Source organism: Mus pahari, chromosome 13, assembly GCF_900095145.1.
Source record: "Mus pahari chromosome 13, PAHARI_EIJ_v1.1, whole genome shotgun sequence".
Lineage (NCBI taxonomy): Eukaryota > Metazoa > Chordata > Mammalia > Rodentia > Muridae > Mus > Mus pahari.
The window spans coordinates 20,562,594-20,586,525 of record NC_034602.1 but is presented as its reverse complement, the minus strand read 5'-3'; the positions used below and the strand labels follow the sequence as shown (position 1 = coordinate 20,586,525).

Genomic DNA, 23,932 nt, shown 5'->3' with positions numbered 1-23,932 from the left:
GGAAAGAAGGAAGAAAAAAAGAAGAAAGGATGGAAGAAAGCCAAAAACCATAAACTGTATGTGTTGATGTGTTTAATGAGGAGTTAAACAATCGTATCCTCACACTGCTGTGCTACCAGTACTCAGGATTTTTATTTCCTAGGGAACTCTAAAAGCCCTGAAACAACTCCCACTGCCACCCACCCCTTGGCCACGCCTCGTCTACTTTTGCATCCATGGCTGAGACTTCGATAGTCAGAACAGCACAAGCACGTTTGCCTCTTTTCAACTGGCTCATTTCACAAAGCACCGCATCCTCAAGGTTCCGTTAATGGTCTTGTTTCCAACTGCAGGAGCTGCACTCCCATACTCCACCGAGGACACAATCAATCTCATGTCAATCACACCGGGCCTTGCTCTAAGCTATTCAGCAGGAGCTGCATAGCTGAGTGGCCATGGGAGCTAGATGATTTTAGTTCAAACCCTAGAACCTAGGAAAAGCCAGAAACTGTGGCCTGTATTTGTAATGTCAGTGCATCTAGGGCAGGATGGGAGGTAGAGATGGAAGAATCATAAGGAACCCTCAGGCCTGCTAGCTTGGACACAGAGGAGCGGAGAGAAGCCGCATCAACATAGTGAAAGGAAAGAACCTGCTTCTGAAAGTTGTCACTTGATCTCCACACCTACACCAGGGCTTTCAAGTTCCCACACTTATATAGACATCACCTGTGTGTGTGCATGCGTGCATATGCACATGCACTCAATACTACTACTAACAATAAAGAATTGATCTCTGTTAGATATGCACAATTTATATAAAGAGGGAGACATGATGAGAAGATAAAGAAAGGAAAGAAGGAACAACAACAACAACAACAACAACAAAAAACAAGAAGCAAGCAAGCCAGCTTAGAACTTACAAAACACACCAGACTCAGCATGGTTGCCACATTCTTCCCTGGACCCCAGCAGGAAGAGGAACCTAACATTGCAATGCGGACACCGTCCCTGCTAGTAGTAATCTGTTATCTGAATACCCCGTGAGCATCAAGGGACCAGCAGGCAGAAAGCTCCTGGCTGTCCTTGGGGCTTTAGTTCATCTTGGTCTCCACCACAGCTGAGGCAAGCTTCCATCTCTCTGGATCTCATTCCACACCTTGCCCATAGCTTCCGTGGTCCTGAGCCTCTGCAGCTGGACTCAGCTTGAGGCCTCCCGGCCCTGCGTCCCTGCAGCTGTGCTAGGACTCAGTGTCTCCAGTGGTTCTCCACCTGACACCACAACCTGACCCCTGCAGCGGTTCTGCATCCCTAACAGCTCTCTGCCTGTCTCCAGGACGGCCACCCTGGAGTCTGTGAACCCCACTGCAACGCCTTTAATCCTTTATAGCCATTCTATGACCTACACGTGTAGAGATATAATTACTGAGCAGTGTGCAAAACACGAGAGTTAAGTATTAGCTATTGAGCCTGGAGTGAAAGAACCTGTGTTTGCCTCAGTCAGCTTTCAAGCAGATCGGGACTACTTAGCAGAATGGAGCCAACAAAACAAACTTAGCTCATGGGTTTATTATAACGCAGGGATTTTTAGTATTGTGGGGAGGCGCAATGTGTCTGTCCATCTGTGGTTCTGGCAATAGTGTGCTCATGACTAGAGTTCACAGTAGTGACCTGAGGATGCTTATCTGGCACCACCTTCTGGGATTCCCAATATTCAGGGAGTCACTATACAACGTGGTCTAAGGAAAATTATATTCTTTCCCTTCAGTGCTGAGAGGTTCAAATCTACTTTGGGGTGGCAGACCTGACCCTGATGTTGGCATCTGAGACATTCCTCATGATCCCCATGCCATGTGTCCAGTCTGAAATGCTGGACTGTGTGGGCTTCTGGGACCTACCTGTTAGTACCTTCATCCCAATCTGGAGGAGCTTGTGGTTCTCCGTTGAGAAAGCTTAGCCTTCCTTCACTACTTGTGTTCAGAACAGTCTAGAAGGAAAAAGAAGTAAAAGTGTGAGAGGACTTGGGGAAAGGGAGCATTCCTCACTAAAGAGCAGCAGCCTCCATTCCTGCATGCCACACACTGTCCTGCTCCCTCGGGAGGGCAGTGAGGAAGACAGACTGATGGACTCTGCCCCCGAGGTGTGAGGTAGTAACTCTCCCATACCATTTGCCTGAGGCCCAGCGTAGGCTCCCCTGCCTTCTTGTCTTTCGCAGGACAGAATGAAGGCCTTAAAACTTTGGATTTCCTCTGCTCAAGCACACATGCTGTGACAGGCACCTGAGAATCAATTCAGGGGCATTTGGAGCTGCAACCCCGCCCCCCATGGGTTCTTAGGAGGAAAGGTCTAAATGGCCCAGTGTAAGGTGCACCTTATCCCAGGGAGCTGGTGAAGATGGCTTCTGTGACTCTGGGTCCTGTGCTGTCCCTTTTCCAAAACAGCTGTCCTGTTCATCACTGTCCTGTTCATCACTCACACAGAGCTCTGGGTTAGCCTGGATCTCTAGAGAGAAGAAAAATACATTCTGAGATTGGCCATTTGCCAGAAGATGGGAGCAGAGACCAACAAGCCTGAGTCTAATTCCCCTTAAGGGGCTCCTATGAAGAACCCAGTCCTCAGGATGTGCTAAATCTGATGTTGTGTCCTGTGGGTTGAGTGTTTGTTCCTGTGATCTGGGAGGACTTGGGTGTGAACCTACTGGGGTGTGTGTGTGTGTGAAGGAAGGAATGCACAGACCTAGCCACACTGGTGGGGATGATGGTGGGGATGATGGTGGGGATGATGGTGGGGATGATGCTGGATGGGAGCCTAGCAATGTTCTGACTGAGGATGACAACTCTGCGTAAGTGCCTTTTATTGCAGCTCTGACTTGGTCCAGCTTAGTCTCCTAGGCCAGAGGCTGAGGCTTGAGGGTTTAAAGCCAATTCAGAAGGGGACGAGGCCATTTTGACAGGAACCCAGCTTCAAACCCTGTAGTTATCATAGCACCTCTGGGCAAGGACACAGGCAGTCAGTGTCCCCAAGTTTTCAACTTTCTAGGGCAGTGTCAAATCTAATTTAAACATCTTGACTGATGCTTCTGTTCACAGTCAAGAGTCTGATGTATTAACACACTCTGAATGGAAATAGCTTGAGGTCATGACATCAGCATGTGTGGAGTGAGCCTCAGCGACCAACCATGAGGACCACTTAGGTATGAAACAGCTTCATGCATTACAAAAACTGGACAGGAATAGCAAAATGCCTTATTTCTCTGATCTGTCACCAAGTTCCTGTGTCCCAAACAGGTCAAGAAAGGACTGGCCTGTTCTCAGTCGGGGTCACACCACTTACTGACATGAAGAACTTTAAAAGCAATGGTTTTCACATTTTTAGAGAAAATGCTGAGACGAGTCAGTTCTTCATCAGTTAGTTGTAAAGGCCTAGGTGCTCATGCCTTTTCTTAATAGATGGAGGTAATTAAGTTTTGGGCAGCCCAGCTGCGAGGGAGCTCAGCGATAAAGTGCTTGTCCAGCATATACAGACCCTGGGTTCACTCTTCAGCAACAACACACACAAACATTTAGGGTGGTGGCACATGCCTGAAACCCTAGCACTTAGGGGGCTGTGACAGGAAGATCACAAATTTGAGACCAATCTGTGCTACACAGCAAGAGGCAAGACCCTGCCACTAAAAACAACAGCAACAACAACATTAATACAAATATGATATAATACTGACGGTTGTGGGTGGCACAGTTCTCACCTGGCATGTGTGAGACTCTGGACTCCATCTGAAGCACCTAACCAACAATAGGAACCATGGGACAATTCTCCATGTGAAGGAAACCTGGGGCCAGCGAGCCCAGGTCCCACAGCACCCAGCCAGGCACTGCTCTCGAGTGATTTCACTGCACACGCGGGGTCGCTCTAGGTGCAGTCCTTGCACCTCTCCTGAGGCAGAACTATGGAGTGAGGCCCAGGGAAGGGGTTAAAGGTATATAATCCTGGCACAGAACTGTTTCAAGGACAAGCTCTCTGTGACTTAACTCTGTTTCGGATAGAAGTCTCACATGAATAGTCTTTAAGAACAATGTGACATTCTTACCAAGAATTGGAAGTTGAAGCCTGAGAAAGTCACTGTAAAACTAGCACCCATCCTCTTAGTTGCTCTTCTGCCTGATGAACTGCTAGAGCCCATCACATTCTCTATGTGGCCTATCTATTCACATGTGGCCTATCACATTCTCTCCCAGTTTACCATGATCCATCTAACTCAGGATCTCTCTCTCTCTCTCTCTCTCTCTCTCTCTCTCTCTCTCTCTCTCCCCATTTTTCTCTGAGGGCTTCCGAGCTACATAAAACTTGTATTGGATCTGTTTGCTTCCTCTCTATTCATCTATCATATGTCATCTTATCTGCAGACCCAGAAGAGTCCTTTGAGGACAGACATGAACTCTGTTTCTCTGCCTTCAACCTGCATTTGACCACAGAATTTGGGATCCAACACTGGCTCCAAACCACAAGACTGCCTCCCACCTGACAGGATGCTGGGCAGACGGTCTGTGAAATAGAACATTGTCAACACATGGGTGCCTGTGGCTTGGCTGTGGCGGCTTCGCCCTTTCTTTACACCTTACCAGGTAGTACTCCACTGCAGAAGGCTGTGAGGCTGCAGCTACAAAACAGAAGACACCCCTTCTCCCAGGCCCCCATTGGGGTCTTGCCGTTTGAGGAGACAGAGCAAATCAGCTGGAAACCCCTGTGCATGGAAATAAATACAGGAGTTAGTGCTGTTCCTCACCCACATCCATATTCCTGTCACAGATTCATCAGGCAAGTGACTGTCACACGGGCAAAGAGTTACACACTTCTGTGGCTTTTGCATTTTGGTTTCAAGTTTGGAGGCTGTTTCTAGTTAACTAAATTCAACTTCCATTGGGCAAAGTGTGGGTCTGGCTTCCTGCTCTGATAGAAGGAGCTGACACTCAAGTTCAGTCCTGGGCTTTGAGACTCCTCCTCTGCATCTCGTGTCCTGCCTCTCTAGCTGTTCTCCAGTCCCCGAGTCTGGAATTTCGTCACCAATGTAACCCTTACACTATTGTTATCCTCCGGTTTAATCTCCATAGAAACTCAGATTGTGTTGTGGTTCCCCCAGAGGCCTGTGTGTAAAGAGCTTGGTCCCCAGAGTGGTGTAATGGGGAGGTGGAAGGGCTTTTAAGGGGTGTGTGATTGTGGGACCCGTGGACCTCTTTCTCCACTTCTAGGCCACAAGTGATGGTTTTGCTCTGTCACACCCTTGTGGCCCTCCTGTGTTGCTTCTCTGCAGGTCTAAATCAGCAAGGTCAACTCATATGGGCTGAATGGACCCAAGCTGTGAGTCCACATGCATCTTTGGTTGCTGTTGGATGATTGTCTCAGGTCTTTGGTTACAGTAACTAAAGGAGAACACAGGGGTCGGGTATAGTTACTTTGTAAGGCAAGATCCTAGAAGTGGAGGGAGATACATTGACTTGGAAATGCTGGCATCACTGGCAAGTGGAATAGCCTGCATTCGAACTGAACCAGCATTCACACTGGTTCTGGAGGTACCAAAAGCAGTTGCCTGGCTCCACTTCAAAGACCACTCCGCATACTCCCTAGTAGCTTCTCCAGAGACCTTGGACCTTGCCCTTCAGACCATGACTCCCCGATACCTGACCTAACTATGGCTGACCAAAACAATCTAAGAGCAGTGGATGAATTGATGTGGAACTAGGCTGTGGGTTCTGGTTTTGACTCTGACAGTTGATGGTGTTGTTTGGATTTTAGGGCTACACTGGTTACTAGCCACAGAACAGAGCTGCAATAGAGCACTAGAAATCATTGTCCATCTCTGAGCTCCTGGCAAATGTGCTGCCTCTTCCTAAACAACAGCACCTCTTGCCTGCCTCCTTCCTCCTCCCTGTCTCCTCCTCCCCTCCCTCCTCCCCTCCTCCCCTCCTCCTCCTCTACCTCCTCCTCCTCCTCCTCCTCTCACTCCCCCTTCCAGCTTCATTTTCCTTCCTTTTTGTTTCCCCTCCCATTCTTCCTATGATTCAATGAAGAAGAAAGGAGCCTGTGTTGCAAAACTGGTGCTGGGATTGCCATTCCAGAAAGAGCCGCCGTGCTGTTCCATTACACTGTAGGCTTTTAGAATGATTTTTGGTGCTAGATTCTACTTGGGTGAAAATGTGTTCAATTCTGTAGGATTTTTTTGTTTTACCCATTTAAATCTGTAGGGTATTTTTAAACCTTTATCGGGTGTCTATGGAATGTAGAGAACGCATGTAATTTAATTTCTATATGAAGACAAAGAAAACAAACAAACAAACAAAACACCTGGGTTTTCTATCATAAGCTTGGTTCTTGAAGCAATAACCAAGTAGCGACCACCAGGGGGCAGACGAAAACATTATGCAGGTAAAGAGAGGTGGGGAAAACCCAGAAGAGGTTGGCAAGCTTATCTGGTGAAGATGAAGAAAGACAGCGGGGTTGGGATGGCCTCAGTTAATCTACTGAGTAATTCCAAAGGTAACGATGTCCACCCCTACCTATGTTCACCTTTCAAAGGTCAAAAAACGGAGGCATGAACAAGAAGAACCGGCAAACCACACTGCAGACTCAAAGGTCTGCTTGCAGCACGCTGGAGGGCAAACCCGCTCCTAACTTCTGTTCATTGTGCTGACACCACAGTCCATGCTGAGGGACAGCCTACCTGCGACCCATAGCAAAGGAGTAATTTCTTGGAGCTCCTGATTACAAGCAAGTCAGTGGGAGGAAGGCTTTGGAAGAAAAGGGCAGGCGATTTTAAAGAGCCACAGGAAAGCTATGCAGCCAAATTGAATGATCTTTGGCAGCAGTGATGTTAAACAAAGGCATTTTCAAGTAGCAACAAGGATAGCCCCATTGCTCTTGCCTCTTGGTGTCCTTGGTGAAAGCGTGGCCAGGACACAGAAGCAGCCAGTGAGCTAAAAGGCAGGCAGGCAAACATTCTTCTGGGTGCTCCTTTAGGTCTTGTCTGCAATGACTTGATGGGGCAGACAGACAGGGCAGCAAGGGTACTCAGATTTAGGGATAAAAACACTGGAGATGAGAAGTGTCCTGCCGGGGTCCCACATGGGAATTTGGAGCACGTCCAGTCTGACTCGGAACATCAACAGAGTCCCAGCCATCTGCAAAGTCTACACTGTAGGCACCAATGATGCCAGGCCAGTGGACAGCGGTGCCCTAAGGCCAGCCCGGATTGATTGGTTCAGACCTTGGGAAAAGTATACACCAGCTATGTTGGTGCCACATCTTGCCACCAGCAGCCAGCTGACGGCTGAGTTTAAGTAGCACAGCTCCTCAAAACAATACTAGTATGCTACCCGAGAAGTGAGTGGAGAGGGATGATTGGAAATAAGAGGATATGCTGTGCCCTTCGATTTGCTGCTTATGTTGAGTTTTTCAAGAGAAACTGACAGACAGCCTCTGTCCTCTGCCAACAGCAGGCATCTGTGTTGGGTTGGTGGGAAGAGTGATGGGCATTGCTCAGGGATGAAGGTGGTCCTTGGAGACCTCTCAAATGCCTTAGTGATAAGTGCATTCTCAGCAGCATCTACTGCTACAGTTGAGAAAGCAAGGGTAGTTGGTGTCTTTCTCCCTCTCTATCTTAGCAAGCTCAGAACCTCCTCCAGGGCATGGCACTACAAAGAGAAGGCCTGGCACATGAGCAGCCAGGATGCCACAAGAGAGCTCAGACCCTTCTGCAGCAGAGTGTTGGGAAAGGCAGACAGACTCCGACCTTTTCCAAATTTGCATTCAGCTATTTTGGGTTAATCTTTGGGACATCACAGGCATACTTTTATCTACTATAAAGACAATAGTCAGTTTTAAATTGTTCCGGTATTGAAAGGTATTTAATTCAGGCAACTCCTTCAAAACAGCCCTGCTTTTCTTCCATTGATGTAAGAGTGGATATTAAGGGTTGTTAAGAGTGGATAGTAAGGATTTATGTTAGACATTGTGAGAATGTCTAACATAAACAATTGAAAAGCAAACACTATAAAGATGAGATGCAGTGCCCCCAAGAATGTGTTCCCAGTAACCTGTTCATTCCAGCTAGGTCCTATCTCCTAGTTTCCACAGGCTCCCCCAAATAATGCCACCAGCTGAGACTTTGGCTGGGGCAGTTCACATCCAAGCCATTCATTGTGAGAGGCTGGAGAGATGACTTAGGAGATAGGAACACTTGCTGCCCTTGAGGACAGAAGTCACTTCCCAGCACTCACACATGGTGGCTCAGATTCATCTGTACCTCCAATTCCAGAGGCCGGAATGCCTTCTTCTGACCTCTGTAGTCACCAGGCTGACACATATACATACAGGGAAAACATTCATACAAATAAAACGAGTAAATCTAAACCTAACCCAATTTCTTTTGAAAGAAACATTTCTGAAGGCAGTGTTTACAGTTCAGCTCATCACCCCCACCCAAGCCAGCTCACCTTTTCTGGTCCTCAGAAGTGTCCTTGGTCCTTTGTCCTTGGTCCAGCTGTGCTAGCTGGTCCCGGTTACAACAGTCAGCACACCAGGCTCCTGCCACATTCACTGGAAGACAGGGTGACAGAGGCACTTGAGGCTGCTAATCTCTGTACGGAGAGCTCACGTGGTGTACACATCATACACAGAGAAAGAGATATACTGCGGCAATACTTCGCTAATCAGAAATCTTTTAGGTCTCCACTCTCTCCTTAGGAGACACGCTTATGTAGGTAGGGATCTTTGTGTGACTGCATGGAACAGATGCAGGACTGTTCTCAAGCTACTGCAGAAGAAGTGAGGGAATCTGGTAGCAAAACGTCACAGCCAATAAGCCCAGGCTCCCAGAGGTCAGTATCCATCCAGTGGCATCTCTGTTATGCAGACTCAGTGGAGAACATCCTGGGTCCCTCAGTGTTCTCTCTCATGGTACCTTTCTCTTGGGGACCCGAAGGATCAATTGTTCTGGATAGCTCTCATTTAGTTTCCTACTTTGCCATTCAGAAGCAGGGACCAGATCCGCTGTGATTATAAGGCAACCTCTTATTGTTTATGAAAGTGTTGGGCCATTCTCCTAATTCTAATTTACACAAACGTCCCAACCTCCAAAGAGAGTCTACATAGAGAGTCCTTAGTCTTATTCTGTCTGACTCAGGAAATTAGGAAGTCTTTCCTTTCTAGAACTGTCGGTGAGCTTGTAGTGACCACAAAAGGAAAGTATTAATCATCAGGGTGGGGATGTTTTTCCTGTACAAAGCTCCTTTTCAGATGGGAAAGGGGAGGAGCCCTGGGGGAAGGGAGAAGAGCCTGCTGGGTTGGCTAATCTACCTGTGTCCTGTGTTTGCTGGGAGCTGTTTCAACTCTGCAGGCTGAATAAGCAGAGCTTCTAGGCCCCTTTGGAGACTAAAGGGCCCTCTGTTGACACTGGTGCCTTATCTTTCCAAGAAGAGCTGGTGGTGGTCTTTAAGCTTCTCTCTCTCTCTCTCTCTCTCTCTCTCTCTCTCTCTCTCTCTCTCTCTCTCTCTCTCCCCCATCTCTCTCTCCTGTTAATCCCTTTTATTTTCTCCCTTCTGTGTTTGTTGTGTACTTTGCAGCTTTACTAGTAAACTCAAAGTGGATTTGTTTCCAAGGAACCAGTAGGATTCAATTTGCAACGTGTTTGTAATCAAACAGTTTTCTCTCTCCAACACCCCACTGCTGAAGGAAAATGCTTTGTACAAGATCTAACACCTCAAGAGTCCCAGGGTAAAGACACCTGCCACTTGGCCTGCTGGCAGACAGCCACATCCAACATCAGGAACTGCTGGCCATCTTTGCCCTTTTGGAGGACTAGATGTACGAAGATGACAAATTCGAAGATTGTGGCATCCTCACTGCTAACCAAAGGCTCCAGAACTGACAGGGGTTAAGGATGTGAAAGACACAGTCAGTCTGATTTGAGGTAAAATGAAGAATTAGCTGCCCCATCATTAGACAATGATACTGTAACTTAACTACAGTGAGCAGGAAATGGCCATTGCTACAGAACCACCTGCCGGCCTGTGCTTGGTCCTTTCTCTCTCTCTCTCTCTCTCTCTCTCTCTCTCTCTCTCTCTCTCTCTCTCTCCCTCCCCCCCTCCCCTCTTCTGCTGCTCCCTCTCTCTTTACAGTCATGCAGGTGCTGTGTTCTTAAACTGCCCATATCCGGCTAGAGGTTACTGGTTTCCCACATTGTCAGCCTGATTCCCCACAGCCTGGGACCTGCTGAGCACTTCACTAGTGTGATGTGAAGCAGAGCACAGAGACAAACCCATAGTGCAGACCAGAGGCATGTCCCACCCATGTTGCGAGCCCTTGAAATCAAACCAGCTGGAGAAGGCCAGGTGACACCCTAGAGGTGACACCCTAGAGACCACTACAGGCACAGACACTCTGGATGTGATTAACGCAGTGGCTTCTAAACACAATCCCTTGAAAAGCCCATACCTCAGCTCTTCACTGAGGAGCCAGCAAAGGCCTGGCAGGATCCTAGATGCTCTTGTTAGGGGAAGAAGTGAGGAAAAGAAGGGACGGCTTCATTTCTTTGCATGCAATTAGTATGTAAGAATAGAAACCCTGCTGGAATGAGCCCCAAGGGAATCTTCTGGAAGACACAAAATGAAGACAGCTTAGAAAATTCCCATTGGTCTTTTCTAAGCTTGGATCACGAGCCATGTCTTTTGAAAGCATTCTTGGAAACCACAGATTCTGTGCTCAGATTCAATACACTACTTTGGAGTTAGATAACTTCAGGGGTCCTTCTTACTGCACAAAAGGGTTAAGGTATTTGAACTGTATACAATGCAAAGGATAGATGGATATTTAAGTACAAATGGCATCTCCTGAAGAATTCAATAGTCTAAACAAAACGGCAAACATTTATTTATACAATCCACAGTAGAAAGAATGCAGAACACCTGCTGTTTCAAAGGCACAAGCATTTCCTGAGACACAGTCCTTCTGTGTTAGGATGCTGTGGATGGCTTTTAACACCCCCTTCAGACCCGGGCAATACCACATTCGCAGCTGTAAGTGCCCAACAAAAAATACGGGGAAGATAACTCCAGAAAGATGATTGTAGGAGCAGTCAGCTTTGCATCCCGGGGCTCAAGATCACATTCTGACTAGTAGTGTCCCTTGGCTAACATTTGCTTTCAACCCAAGCTTGCTGTGAAGGTACCAAAGAGTGGCCCAGCATCACCCCACTTCTTACTCATAAGCAGTGCATAGGCTGCTGTGTCCTTTTGTAGGGAGCAAAATTGCCAGCACTGATTTTTGCTCCTAGAGATAGCCTGTAGATGTCTCCCATTGCCTATCTTTGGACACTCTGCATCGTCTACAGTACCATTCCCCAGCGCCAGCCACCCTCAGGATCCCAACATGCATAGAGAGCCTCAAGCACAGCACCTGGGCAGATTATAGTAAATCATCGAGGTGGTGCAGCACGGGGTTGGGGTTAGATTGCTAAGACTGTGACAGAACTGAAACTCACAGTGGCTTGAGCTGATTCCTGGAGTGGAGTGCTCTAAGAACAGGGCCCAGGTTGTGATGAGTACTCTCCAGCCCATTCTCAGGCAACCTGCTCCCAGGGTGTTGGTCCGCATCCTGTTGGTGATTTGCACTCAGCATAAAGATCTCAACTGGCTCTGCTGAGTGAGTGCTGGTGGGGGAGCGGCCACGGAAGGGTCCTGAAAGAGGCAGGGCAGGCTCTCAGTGCTTAGGAGCCAGAGCAGTGAACTTTCCCTGCTCTTCATTAGCATACTACAGGCAATGAGCCAATGGCAAGTCCCCTCACCCCTACCCCAAACATCCTGCACAGAGGTGCACTGGGCAGCTAGAAAGCTGTTTCCTCAAAGGTGTTCCCTAAAAGGACAGAGATTAACAGTGGCTAAAGGAAACAGAGTATTAAAGTACTGTGGCTCTGTGAAGAATAGCAGGGTGGCCTGCCAGGTCAGGACACACTTTTAAGGTCATCTTTAAGGGAAAATACAAAACAATGCAGCAACAATAACAGTTTACTATATCTAGTACCAACAGTGGAACCTTTAGGGACGGAGGTATATTTAGTGTTTCTAGGTCCTGGGCTCAGTTCCCCACTAGAGAAAGAAGGATGTGGGGAAGGGGGAGAAGAAGACGAGAGGAGGAGGAGGAGGAGAAGGAGGAGGAGGAGGAGGGCGAGAGATGAGGTAGTTTGCCCCACATAATTGAATTACAAAGGACGTCTATCTCGTCTATAAGCTTCCATGGTTCTTCAAAATCAAAAGCTGTACAATCGTCAGATGTCTCAATCTGCTGCCCCCAAATGGGCAGACACCTTTCCTTAGCTGTTCTCTGTCTCGGCAGCATCAGTCACCACTGCAGAGATGAAGGCAATGTTGTAGGGTTTGGTGGCCACTGTGATTTCTCTTCTAACCGCTGCTGTGAGCACAGGGAATGAGCATGGCCACCTCCGTGTCTAAATTGTTTTCTTAAGAAAAGCACAGCACACATTCATTTGGGGGGGGGGGTTATTAGTACATATTTTTTTATAATATAAACTTGTTTTCAGCTTATAATGTAATACTATAAGGTACATTTCTCCCCTTTCCCTTCCTTTCTCCAAACCATCCCACCTTGGTCTCATTCAAATTCATGTTTTTTGTTTTTGTTTTAGAGACAGTTTCTCTATGTAGCCCTGGCTATCCTGAAACTCCCTCTGTAGACCAGGCTGGCCTCCTACTCACAGAAATCTGCCTGCCTCTGCCTCTTGAGTGCTGGATTTTTTAAAAGGAAGGACTACCACCGCTGGGCTACCTCTTTTTCTTTACTACTTCACACCCCCTGCCCCAACACACACACACACACACACACACACACACACACACACACACACTTCTAAATATATAAATATAACCTCCTCGCTTTATACAATCTTATATATTATAATGATATTTATAGAATATTATAGATATATATTCAGGACTGATCATTTGGTGTTAGATAACACATTGGTGTGCTCTTCCCTGGAGAAGACTATCTCCCACTCTAAGACTTGAGCTTTGGTTGCCGGTAGTTCTTTGTCTAGGTTTGAGGCCTCTCGAGTTCTCTTCTATCCATGTTAGCATGTCCATTGGTTTTGTACTTGTTCACGTCATGCATAGCTTCTGACATTTCTAGGAGATACAACCTCACAATAAACTTCCTACTCCTCTGGCTCTTACGATCTTCCTGTCCCTTTTTCTGCAATCTTCCTTAAGTACATTTTTTATGTGGACTGGGCTCTAGAACTCTACGTTTTAATAACTTGTACTGTCTATTGCAAGACGAAGTTTCTTTGATGAGGGGTAAGGACTATACTTACCTGTGGTACAGGAACACATATTTAGAACGTAGTTAGGAATTATGCTGGTTTACTGAAGTGGCAGTTCTAAGTCTTCCTCCGAGATCCATATCTTCACCATCTCTGGGTAGGGGCTGGATTTCCAGAACCAGGAGTGATCTCTCTCTTGTAGAGTGGTCTTAAGTGAAATTAGAGATCTGTTGACTACCAAATAGCTATGTGTGCCACTACTGCACCCTTAGGGTTATAGTACAACAAATATTTTAACTGATTACAATAGTTACCTGTATTGGCTTCCTGTGCCTACCCCCAACCTTGCCTCCACTCCTGTTCTTTTACCTGGAGTGCTTTGCCAGGTAAATGCTATTATACTGACACTGGACACATATGTATGTATCATGAACTGAATCATTTCAAACACCTATGATTCGTTTTAAAATCCAGATCATATACAGACATTAAGGATCCAGAGTGCAAAGGCAGACTAGGGTCAAGAGTTGGTGTCCAGTGCATGGCCTTTCTCTCCTCCCAGGATCTGGGGTAAAGCTGCTCTTCTTTCTCCTGGGTACTTACAGTTTGCTCAGTCAGCAAGGAGGTCCACTAGGTACATAGGAGGAATAAACACTGAAGTCACAGTGAGCATCACATTCCTGATTTGAAATACAGCATGCTCCAGTTTAAAAGCTCATTTGTATTGTCAGAAGAATATGTTGGTCTTAGGCCTCATCGTTTCTTACCAATGATCTGGTGTGTGCCTTTGTCACTTTCTGTATTCCCAGCACTAGGGAAGGGCTTGGAATGCACTAAACATTTAAGAAATGTCTAGTGCTTTTATTACAACTAGAAAAGCATAGGAAGATATCCATTACCATTAATTTGCCTTTTTCTTCTTATACAGTGCAAAATTATCTGAAAACTTACTTGTCTTGAATAGAAGTTCCCTCTGTTAGCTCTTAAAAAAAAAACCCCCAAAAACCAAACTATAGTGAGAATAGCATCTTGCCTTGTTAAAAAAAAAAAAAAGAAAGAAAGAAAGAAAGAAAGAAAGAAAGAAAGAAAGAAAGAAAGAAAAGAAAAGAAAAAAAGAAATACAGCATGCTCTAGGAACTGGTGAAGTCTCAGCATGAAGTGGGACCTTGAGGAGACGCTGGCTCTGTGCTTTCCACCTGTAAGGGCTCTTTATATTTCGCAGTCTTTGGCAGAGTCCTTTGCAAACCATCTAAGAAATGTCCACATTAAAGTACAGAAATTCAACTCATTCTTGTTCTTGCTTCTGTCTAGGCACCTGCATTTTCCCCCTCTCGGGCAAGGTACCTCATAGGATGAGCTATATAGGATGTTGTCTTAAGCAAGATAATGACAAACAGCTACGTGAACATGTACATGGTAGTAGTGCTTAGGATGTTTACACACGGAATCTCTGAAAGCTTAAGCTCACAAACCTGGCTTAGGCATAGAAGGCTGTCTGGGTAGAGTGACTTATGGTCACAGAGTGGTGTCATGGTGTACTGGACACACTGACTAAACCAGTGAGCTGCAAGCCAGTAGATGATGTCGCTGAATCATTTTCCTATACTCATTGGCAAAGCAACTATGCGCCTTGTGCTATTGGGAGCTCGTGGCCACCAGACCTCTGAAAACAAGGTCACTTTCTAGGTTTTGTTTGTTTGTAAGGCTACAGGTGTTGACTCATGCCTCCTAATTTGGAAATGGGCCTAAGTGCTGCATTTTCTTTAACTCCAATCACTTACTGGTGGTCCCCTAAGGGTCCTATTGATTATGAAGGATTGAATGCTGAGAAGAATCACATCTTAGCCTTAGATTGTTGAATCCAGCATTGTGCAGAGAGTGCTGCTGCCAACAGGGACCTGGACTCCAGACAGGTGGCTTCTCTTTTTCCACTGTTCCTGGATTTGTCTCATTGATCACCTAGTAATTGTGAAGAACTGGTTTGTAGAGGAATTTTAATCCAGCAACATGGTTGCTCTGGCAAGGGATCACATCCAAAGATATTGTAGGTCTGTGTGATCTGGCTGGAATGCAGACATGTCAATACCTTTAATCATGTTGGCTGAAATCCACACATGTCCTTCGTATACACCTTTAATCCCAAACAAAGTAAAGTTTATAGAAGGAGGCAGCCATGTTTGAAATTGAGGGGCAGATGAAGTGACAAATCAGAGAAAGATTTGACAGAATGAATCAGACATAGAATACACTCAATTCTCACAAGAAGAGACAGGAAAGAGGTCACTTAAAGAGCAGTGAGGGAGACAGTGAAGTTTAGTTTAGAAGAGTTCAGTTCAAAATGGAGCAGTTCAGTTCAGTTTGTGGAGTTCAAAGACACTCTTTCCAAGCAGAACAATTCAGTCAGAAGCCAAGAGAAGCCAATATGAATCAGTCAGGTTGGAGAGTTTTAGTCAGAACAGCTGAGTTGAACTAGCCAGCCAGAACGCAGAAAGCGCTAGAAACAGTGAGCTTATTCAGCAGTAAGTCTTGGAAGCTGAAACATTCTAGGCCTAGGTTAGCAGATGGAGGCCGGAAGCTGAAGCCTTCAATATCCGAGCTTGTAAAAGATTAGATTGTACAGAGGTTAGAAGCTTCCATGCCTAGGCCTAGGGATAGTCAGATAGAAACCCTCTGGGCTCAGCCCAAGTCATGTATTGGTAAAGCTTGGGTACATCTCTTAACTCATCACTTCATCTGAGAAAAGAAAAGTGAAATTTACATTTATACTGTGTTAGCTGTTCTCCACAAGAATGCTTAAACTACATCCTTAGGGAGGAACTCAGTCTCTTCTACAGACTATGTTAGATGCCAGGTTTCAGTTATTATATGGGTTAGACCTTGGATGTCCTCCAGAAGTCCACATGGAGTGTCTGGATGTGAAGAGGCCTGTAGGATGAGGAGACTGGTGAAAGAAGGTTCGCTACTGGGAGTGTGCACTTGAAAGGACATCAATGTCTCTGCCTTCCCTCTCTGCTTTTTGCCTCACAGGAGGTAAATTACATTCACTTGTTTATGTGTGTCTGTGCGCACATGCATGTATGTCACTGTTTACATATATGTGTAGATCAGAGGATAATTTCTGTTGTTCTCCCCTTCCACACAGTGTGTCTCAAGTTCAAACTCAGGTAATTAGGTTTGGTAGCAAGTACTCTTACTCACTGAGCCATCTTATCAGCCTCAACCTTTCTTCTCATACTTTGTCACAATGAAGGACAGCTAGCTAATTTGTTCATGTTGGGCCCATGATAAGAATAAATTCATCCAGGTAAGAGGGCCTTATTAATCCAGGGTTCAGTACTATGAACCCAGTACAAATTTAACACCACAAAAAGTCTAACTTCCCACTCTGGTAAATAAGGATGTGTTATGAAAATTAAGCCTAGTGTATAATGTTCAGGAAATTAAGAGTTGCCAGATAAATATGTGCATTAATAAATAAATCCAAGTAATAGTTAAATTATAAATATTTATTTCATTCTATAAAAATATCATCATTACAATGTTGGTTGTGAAATTGTTAGAAAAATACACAAATATAAAAACAATGAAGTAAAATACACCCAGGCTTCCTGGTCTTTAATGTCACACCATGGACACCAACATCCCACTGGTTTTGTTACCATATTAGCAGCACTTTATCGTAGTATGATATTATATCACAGCACAGATTATCTATCAATTCCCTGTTCATTCACATTAAGAAATTTCTTATTTATAACAGTACTAAACTTTGATTATAACCTGGGTAAATGACTTTTACATGCGTAAGTATTTAATCAAAGGAAGCAGTTTCGAGCTTTCCCACGGATAGTAAATAGCAAAGTGACCTTCAGGACAGTGGTACTAACACCCCTCCTACCATCAATGTCCAAGTGATTCTAATTTATCATCTCTTAGTTTAACACTGTTTTTAGAAAAAACTGACAAACCCATGCTCCCTTTAGACTCTCCATCAGAATCCACACAAAAGCACAGAACTGGAGTGTGGCATTAGCAAAATGGCGGAGCAGAGACTGTGATTTCTCCATGTCACCACATAATCCAACTACTAACTTTCCAGCAGCAAGACGACTACCCTGAATTCTCCAAACTTTGGAGTGAAGCTGTGCCATTGGATCACAGAGAAATGCAAAACCATGAGCAGATAGTCAGGGTAATTACAAAGCTGCTCTATGCAGCTCATAGAACCACACACCGAGAAATTCCCTGTATTTGACTCCACCGTGGAAAAATTAGACAGGAGCTGGCATTTGGCTTCCCCACATTCTGAGACTTTGTAGGAGTCTGTTCTGTTCTGTTCTGTTCACATGAGACAGTGTGAGCAGAGCAGCGCTAGCCTACCCAGGGCCATTTAAATACAATCCGTGATGCGCCTCACAGAAATCAAAGTGTGAATGCTGGGAAAGCACCCTTGTAGAAATGGCAAGGCCATCAAGCTTTGCAGTAGCTGCAGGAAGACAGCATTTCTAGACAGATTTACGATACAAGGACAGACATGGGCAGAAACTAAGGTGCAAAGGTGAGGACCAGTAGATATCCGACATGCAGATTCTGATAACCACAGAGGCAAGAGCACCAGGCCCTCCTAGCTGTAGTAAGGAATGGTGGCTCCAGAGGCCTGGGCCCCTGGGAGGAGGTTAAAAAGCTGTGCAGAGCAGGCAAGTATAGAAACTGAGAGAGATAACCAGGTGCCCAGGAGGGAAGGCACAGAGTGAAAGGTGAGGAATGACTGTGTGGACTGAATGACAGCCATAGAACCCCAAACAATCCTCCAGCTTGTACACTGATATCACAGTAAAATCTTTAAAATTAAAAAGTACAGAATTACATCTCTTAAAAACAAAGGGGAGCCAGGCGTGGTGGCGCACGCCTTTAATCCCAGCACTCGGGAGGCAGAGGCAGGTGGATTTCTGAGTTCGAGGCCAGCCTGGTCTACAAAGTGAGTTCCAGGACAGCCAGAGCTATACAGAGAAACCCTGTCTCAAAAAACAAACAAAACAAAACAAAAAAAAAACAAACAAACAAGCAAAAAAAAAAACGAACAAAGGGTACTCCACTAATTGGGTCACGTTTACCAAGAATGTCATCAAGAACCAGAAAGACCACATCCCTTGACTGCCAATGGAAGCTTGTTCTCCCCCAACGTTAGGTCGCTGTAATGTTACTGGCATCAGGTATGCAGCAGTGGTGAAACTGGTGACTAGTGAGGTTCTGGTACTTCCAGCAGAAAGACAGGCCTAAGGAACAAGGTGTAGGGAGTCTCCCGAAATTCCATCTGCATTGTGATTTTGACTGATTTTTGTTACAAGTGTTAACAATTAAAGAATCCCTAATTTTAAAATATTAGTTTAATTAAACACATCTTATTAAATAGCAGCAGAGCCAGTGGTGTGATGGCTCCTATCTGTCACAACACTTAGGAGCAGGATAGGAGCTTAGGCGTTCCAGGCCAATCTATGTACAGCTCATCTGAGTCCAGCTTGACTTACACAAGAACCTTTCTAGTAAAAATGGAAATGAATAATCCTAACAGCCATTGAGAAATGCTACTTTTCCTTAATAATTTGAAAAAGACAAAAATGAAATGTTCTTTTTGTTTAATTTTCTTCTTTTAAAATCTTATCCTAGGCAACTTAGGCCTTGACTTTGTGACATGAAAACTCTGTTTATGATGCCATCTCATGACACCTAGTTAAAACTGAAAACCTGGTAATGGTGTTTTTGGAGAATGGGAAGTCACTGTTTTGGGTGAGCCAGCTCCAATCAGGAGCAGGACACACCCTCATCACTTCACAGATATGACAGACAGCTGAGCTTCCACTGCTTTACACAAAACAACGTGCTTTACAGAAGGGTAGATCTGACACTGTGGAAGCATTATACACAATTATGATATAAAGGACTGGAGATAGAATTTGACACACGGTGCTTGCATAGCATGTACCCAGTCCTGGGCTTGATCCTGAGTGCTACAAAACAGGGAATTATAACCTAAAACCAGAAAATACAAAAAGGACAAGTTCAAGATGGGAACTATGTGGGCTGGGTAGGTTTCTGGGGCCTTTAGGCTCTCAGGGACCCAATTTCTCCAGGCTGGGAGCTCTGCAGCTTCCCCAGGCTCTCTGGCTCTGCAGACAGCGAGAAGGAAGTGAGTGGACTTGAATCTTCTGTAAGCTTGCAAGGTTCCACATGCAGTAGCTGTACACTCACGGTGTGGTGAGAAACCCGGCATGCTGCAGGGGCAGAGGGGCTGTCCATTTCGCACTGATCTCCCAGATGTGTGGATGGGAGAAATGAGCATGCTAAACTCTGAAAACAGACAGCTGTGTTATACCAGGGAATGAGCTGGAAACTACCTGGGTTGTACTGACTGCAACATGAATTCTACACATATAATTTTTGTAACCTCATTGACAAACCAACCACTACTCAAATTTTAGACAGGGACGGGGGGGGGGGGGCAGCTCAGTGGCAGAGCACATGCTCAGTATGCACGAGGCCCTGGTCTCATCTCCGCACCAGAAGAAAACAAAACAACAAAAACTCTATAAAAAAAATAAATTATTTTCTTCTTAATGTCTTAGAGATAAGAGGATTGGTATTGAGTAATTTGAAGGAGTGACTATCCAACTGTGCTTCATTAAGCACAGTTGTGCTTAAAGCAGCATAGGGAGAGAAATAAGCCAAGTACAGATGTGTGGTACTGTGTGGACAGGCAGCTGACTGACCATATCGTCCAGTGCTTCTCTCATAGTGACAAAAGTTTCTGTGCTCCCAAGTCTGCTGAGACGGTGCTAGTACAAGGCTGGGATGAAATACTGAAGGGAGACGTCTTCCAGGAGCAAATCAAAATGAACAGTTCTGTTATTAACGATATCTAGGAGGAAAAGAACCAGATGTTAAAGACAGATGCTCATCCCCACCTATCCCAAAGGCTTATCTGCCATGAGACCTCTGAGGGCTCCTGAGGGTTACAGCACATGCCACTGCCACACACCGGGAACAGAGTTGAGAGGTGCAGAATGAAACTGCCCAGGCTCTAGGGGAAAAATCAGGTCGACTTAACCAATTTAGCCTTTCTGGTAAAAGCATGTATTCACAGTGAGGTGACCAAAGTATATGGGCAAGGTCTGAATGTTTGTGCCCCTGTGCACACGGTGATAGCTATACTACAAATCATGAAACTTTTCCCTGTGTTCTGATTCCATAGCCTCTCATACAGTCTCTTCTGTGCTTTCTCATTTTGTGTTGGCTAGCTTTATGTAAATTTGATACAGGCTAGACATCAGAGAGGAGGGAGCCTCAGTTGAGAAAATGCCTCCATAAGATGGAGCTGTAGGCAATTAATTAGTAATTGATGGGTGAGCACCTAGACCATTGTGGGCATTGCCACCACTGGGCTCCTGGTCCTGGGATCCATAGGAAAGCAGGCCAAGCAAGCTGTAAGGAGCAAGCCACTCCTCTGTGGCCTCTGCATCAGCTCTTGCTTTCAGGTTCTTGCCCTGTTTGAGTTCCTGCCCTGGCTTTCTGCGATGATGAATAGTGCTGTGCAAGTGTAAGCCAAATAAACCCTTTCCTCTCTAAGCTGCGTTTGGTCATGGTGTTTCAGTGACAACAATGGTAACCCTAACTGGGACACATCCTTTCTTTTTGTCATTTAGGAAGGCTGGCCCTTGACAGAGCTACTCAGAACTTTCTGTCTTATTATTACATGGTCTAGTCTCAGGTCATCTTCAGCCTTGTCGACTAATGGATGAGAGGTCAGCCTGGGTGCTTTCCATAAAGGGAAGGATGTCACATTCAGGCCATTTGCTGTGCCTTTCTTTAAAACAACAAAAACAAACACAAAACCAAGGAGACACAGAGCTTCGAGAAGCTCTAGAGGAGCTGCCTAGCTCAGTGGGGTGAGCAGGTGGGGAGGAGCAGAGCAGTGTGTAACCTCAGAGTCAGAGCCAGACCACAATGAATAACCAACAACTGAGGCGGAGACATCAGTATGTGAGTGCAGATGGGCAATGAAAGGTACGAGCTTCAGCTGAGACTCAGATCTAAGCAAAAGTGTATACAGGACTCTGATTATGTAAAACCTGATAGACTCAGCTGCTGGGAGATCGTCTGCCCTGTTGACAGTACTACAGGCAGAGCCCATGTTGACAGCAGCAGGCTGCAGCCCATTGCCAGGTTAGCATGGCTACTGGCTTTCTGGTTCTGCACTGTTCAGCATCACTCTTCCTCAGCATCTCTAGGTACCTCTGGCTCAAGGGAACTTTCAAGCCTGACTGTCTCAGGCAGGGTACTCGAGTTCCCAGAACTGGGCATACTTGCATATGTAGGACTGTACGCATATCACACAGGAGGTGAATAATGGAGAAGCAAACTCACTGCACACTGCCTTGGTGGGAGTCACTTGCTGTCCAGCAAGAAACTGGAGGAGTTTCTTTATGTCAATGTGCACCTTGGCCATGTCTTCTGGGTGTCGGTTTTGAGAGACACTGTCAGAGGCTGCAATGACATGAATTGTTGTTAAGTCCAACATTCCCATAACAAGGAACTCAGAAATGTGCAGTGTGCTTACTTACTTACTAACTGACAGACCCTACAGTTCTTTCTAGCAGCCAGGTAGACTGCAACTTGTGAATGTTACTCATTCAGCAGACATTTTTTTTTTTATTGGTTATTTTATTTATTTACATTTCAAATGTTATCCTCCATCCCACTTTCCCCTCCACAATCCCCCATCCCTCCCCCCAACCCCCCCCCGTCCTCCTGCCTCCATGAGGTTGCTCCCCCACCAACCCACCCACTCCTGCCTCAGCACCCTAGCATTCCCATACCCTGGGTCACTGAGCCTCCATAGGACCAAGGGGCTCCCCTCCAAGTGATGCCCGATAAGGCAAACCTCTTCAGCAGACATTTGAACTAGTTAAAATACTGTAATTTGACATCAAAATAATTCATGTCAGGGATGGGGAGGTAGCTCAGTGGGTGATCACTTCCCTAGCATGCTGAGGCCACAGACTTAGAATGTATTATGAACAAACACACACAGCACCAAGAAAACCAAGTTCATTCACATCCTTTTCTCAGAAGCTTCATGCTATGTAGCAATGTGCCCCTCACTACAAAGCAAAGGTTTCTTGTAGGGTTAATAGTAGTATTTCTGCTTATGTGGAAGCAAACCTGGAATAACTAATCATCCTAAAGGTCATGGAGTCATCTTATCAGGACATATGTATATCAGAAAACGGCTCCCATTATTCCAGACGCTTTCCTTCTCATTCTCTGGCTACTTCTCTCCTTAAGGACAGGATTCTACATTGAGCTCACTGCTCACTAATCTATACAATCACCCCTCCCTTCAAGGCTTACTGAACTGACTGCACATTCCTTTCTGGCCCTTTATGTGATGAAAAGTGTCACCAAGTATTTCTGTACCATATTTTGTATCTGCCAACCTAAACTTGAAGGAATTGCTTGGACTGACTAGAGGAAAAAAAGACACAACTTGTGACTCCAGCCCTGATGAGAATCTCAACTTCTCACAGCAGAGTGACAGATGAAGGGCTATTAAGTTCTTGAAAGTCACTGTTGTGACCAGAATCCCAGAGGAGGGAAGCACCCTTCTGCACCTTCTGTCTGGCAAACTGGCACCTTGCCTAGTGCTAACTGCACCACTATGTCATAGGGACAGGGAGTCTAATCTTAGCCCCTTCTTAAATGGGAAACAAAGAAAATCAAACTTCAATGTGTTCATTGAGAACTCAATATATATTGAAACAATTTTGTTAGAAGCAAAACATAACTCATAAGAAAACTCACGTAATAGAGGGTTTTCAAGATCCTTAAAATGAGTAGTCACACACACTAGCTCAGTTTCTATCTTTAGGTTTAATTCTCCCTTTAGATTTGCTTCAATCACCTGCAAATTGAATAAAAGTCAATTTTAAAAAGGGGGAAAAACAGCAAAAATAACAGGAAGCAACAATGACTTTTCCTTAATACCTCTTAATATCAATGGACTCCATTCCCCAATAAAAAGACATAGATTAACAGACTGGTTACATAAACAGAACACAACATTTTGCTGCATACAGGAAACTCAGCTCAGCAACAAAGACAGACACACTACCTCAGAGTAAAAAGCTGTAAAACAATTTCCCAAGTAAATGGTCCCAAAAAGCAAGCAGGAATAGCCATTCTAATACTGAATAAAAATTGACTTTCAGCCTAAACCTAAAATGGTTTGTGCTGTAAGATCAAAAATGGACAAATGGGATCTCATAAAATTGCAAAGCTTCTGTATGGCAAAGGACACTGTCAATAAGACAAAAAGGCCACCAACAGATTGGGAAAAGGTCTTTACCAATCCTAAATCAGATAAAGGGCTAATGTCCATTATATACAAAGAACTCAAGAAGTTAGACTCCAGAGAACCAAATAACCCTATTAAAAAATGGGGTACAGAGCTAAAAAAAGAATTCTCAACTGAGGAATACCAAATATCTGAGAAGCACCTAAAAAAAAAAAATGTTTAACATCCTTAGTCATCGTGGAAATGCAAATCAAAACAACCCTGAGATTCCACCTCAC

The 23,932-nt window shown here is 45.2% G+C and overlaps 2 protein-coding genes across 4 annotated transcripts in view; both read right to left on the bottom strand.

The window, feature by feature from the left end:
• The window catches only part of Pkd1l1 (polycystin 1 like 1, transient receptor potential channel interacting), a 131,776-nt gene extending 121,458 nt beyond the window's left edge, over positions 1-10,318 (bottom strand). Inside the window, exons 1-2 of the mRNA XM_021211181.1 lie at positions 10,315-10,318; positions 9,752-9,891 (exon numbers count right to left, since the gene is read on the bottom strand). Of these exons, the coding sequence (XP_021066840.1) occupies positions 9,752-9,891; positions 10,315-10,318 (144 nt within the window). The remainder of the gene's footprint in view (positions 1-9,751; positions 9,892-10,314) is intronic.
• Positions 10,319-18,948: 8,630 nt separating this feature from the next.
• The window catches only part of Hus1 (HUS1 checkpoint clamp component), a 15,099-nt gene continuing 10,115 nt past the window's right edge, over positions 18,949-23,932 (bottom strand). For 2 of the 3 annotated variants that reach the window (XM_021210960.2, XM_021210961.2), the window contains exons 6-8: positions 23,162-23,261; positions 21,725-21,844; positions 18,949-20,219 (exon numbers count right to left, since the gene is read on the bottom strand). In XM_021210960.2, coding sequence (XP_021066619.1) covers positions 20,137-20,219; positions 21,725-21,844; positions 23,162-23,261 — 303 coding nt within the window. In that variant the 3' untranslated portion in view covers positions 18,949-20,136. The remainder of the gene's footprint in view (positions 20,220-21,724; positions 21,845-23,161; positions 23,262-23,932) is intronic. The other variant, XR_003845014.1, reaches the window with a different exon arrangement.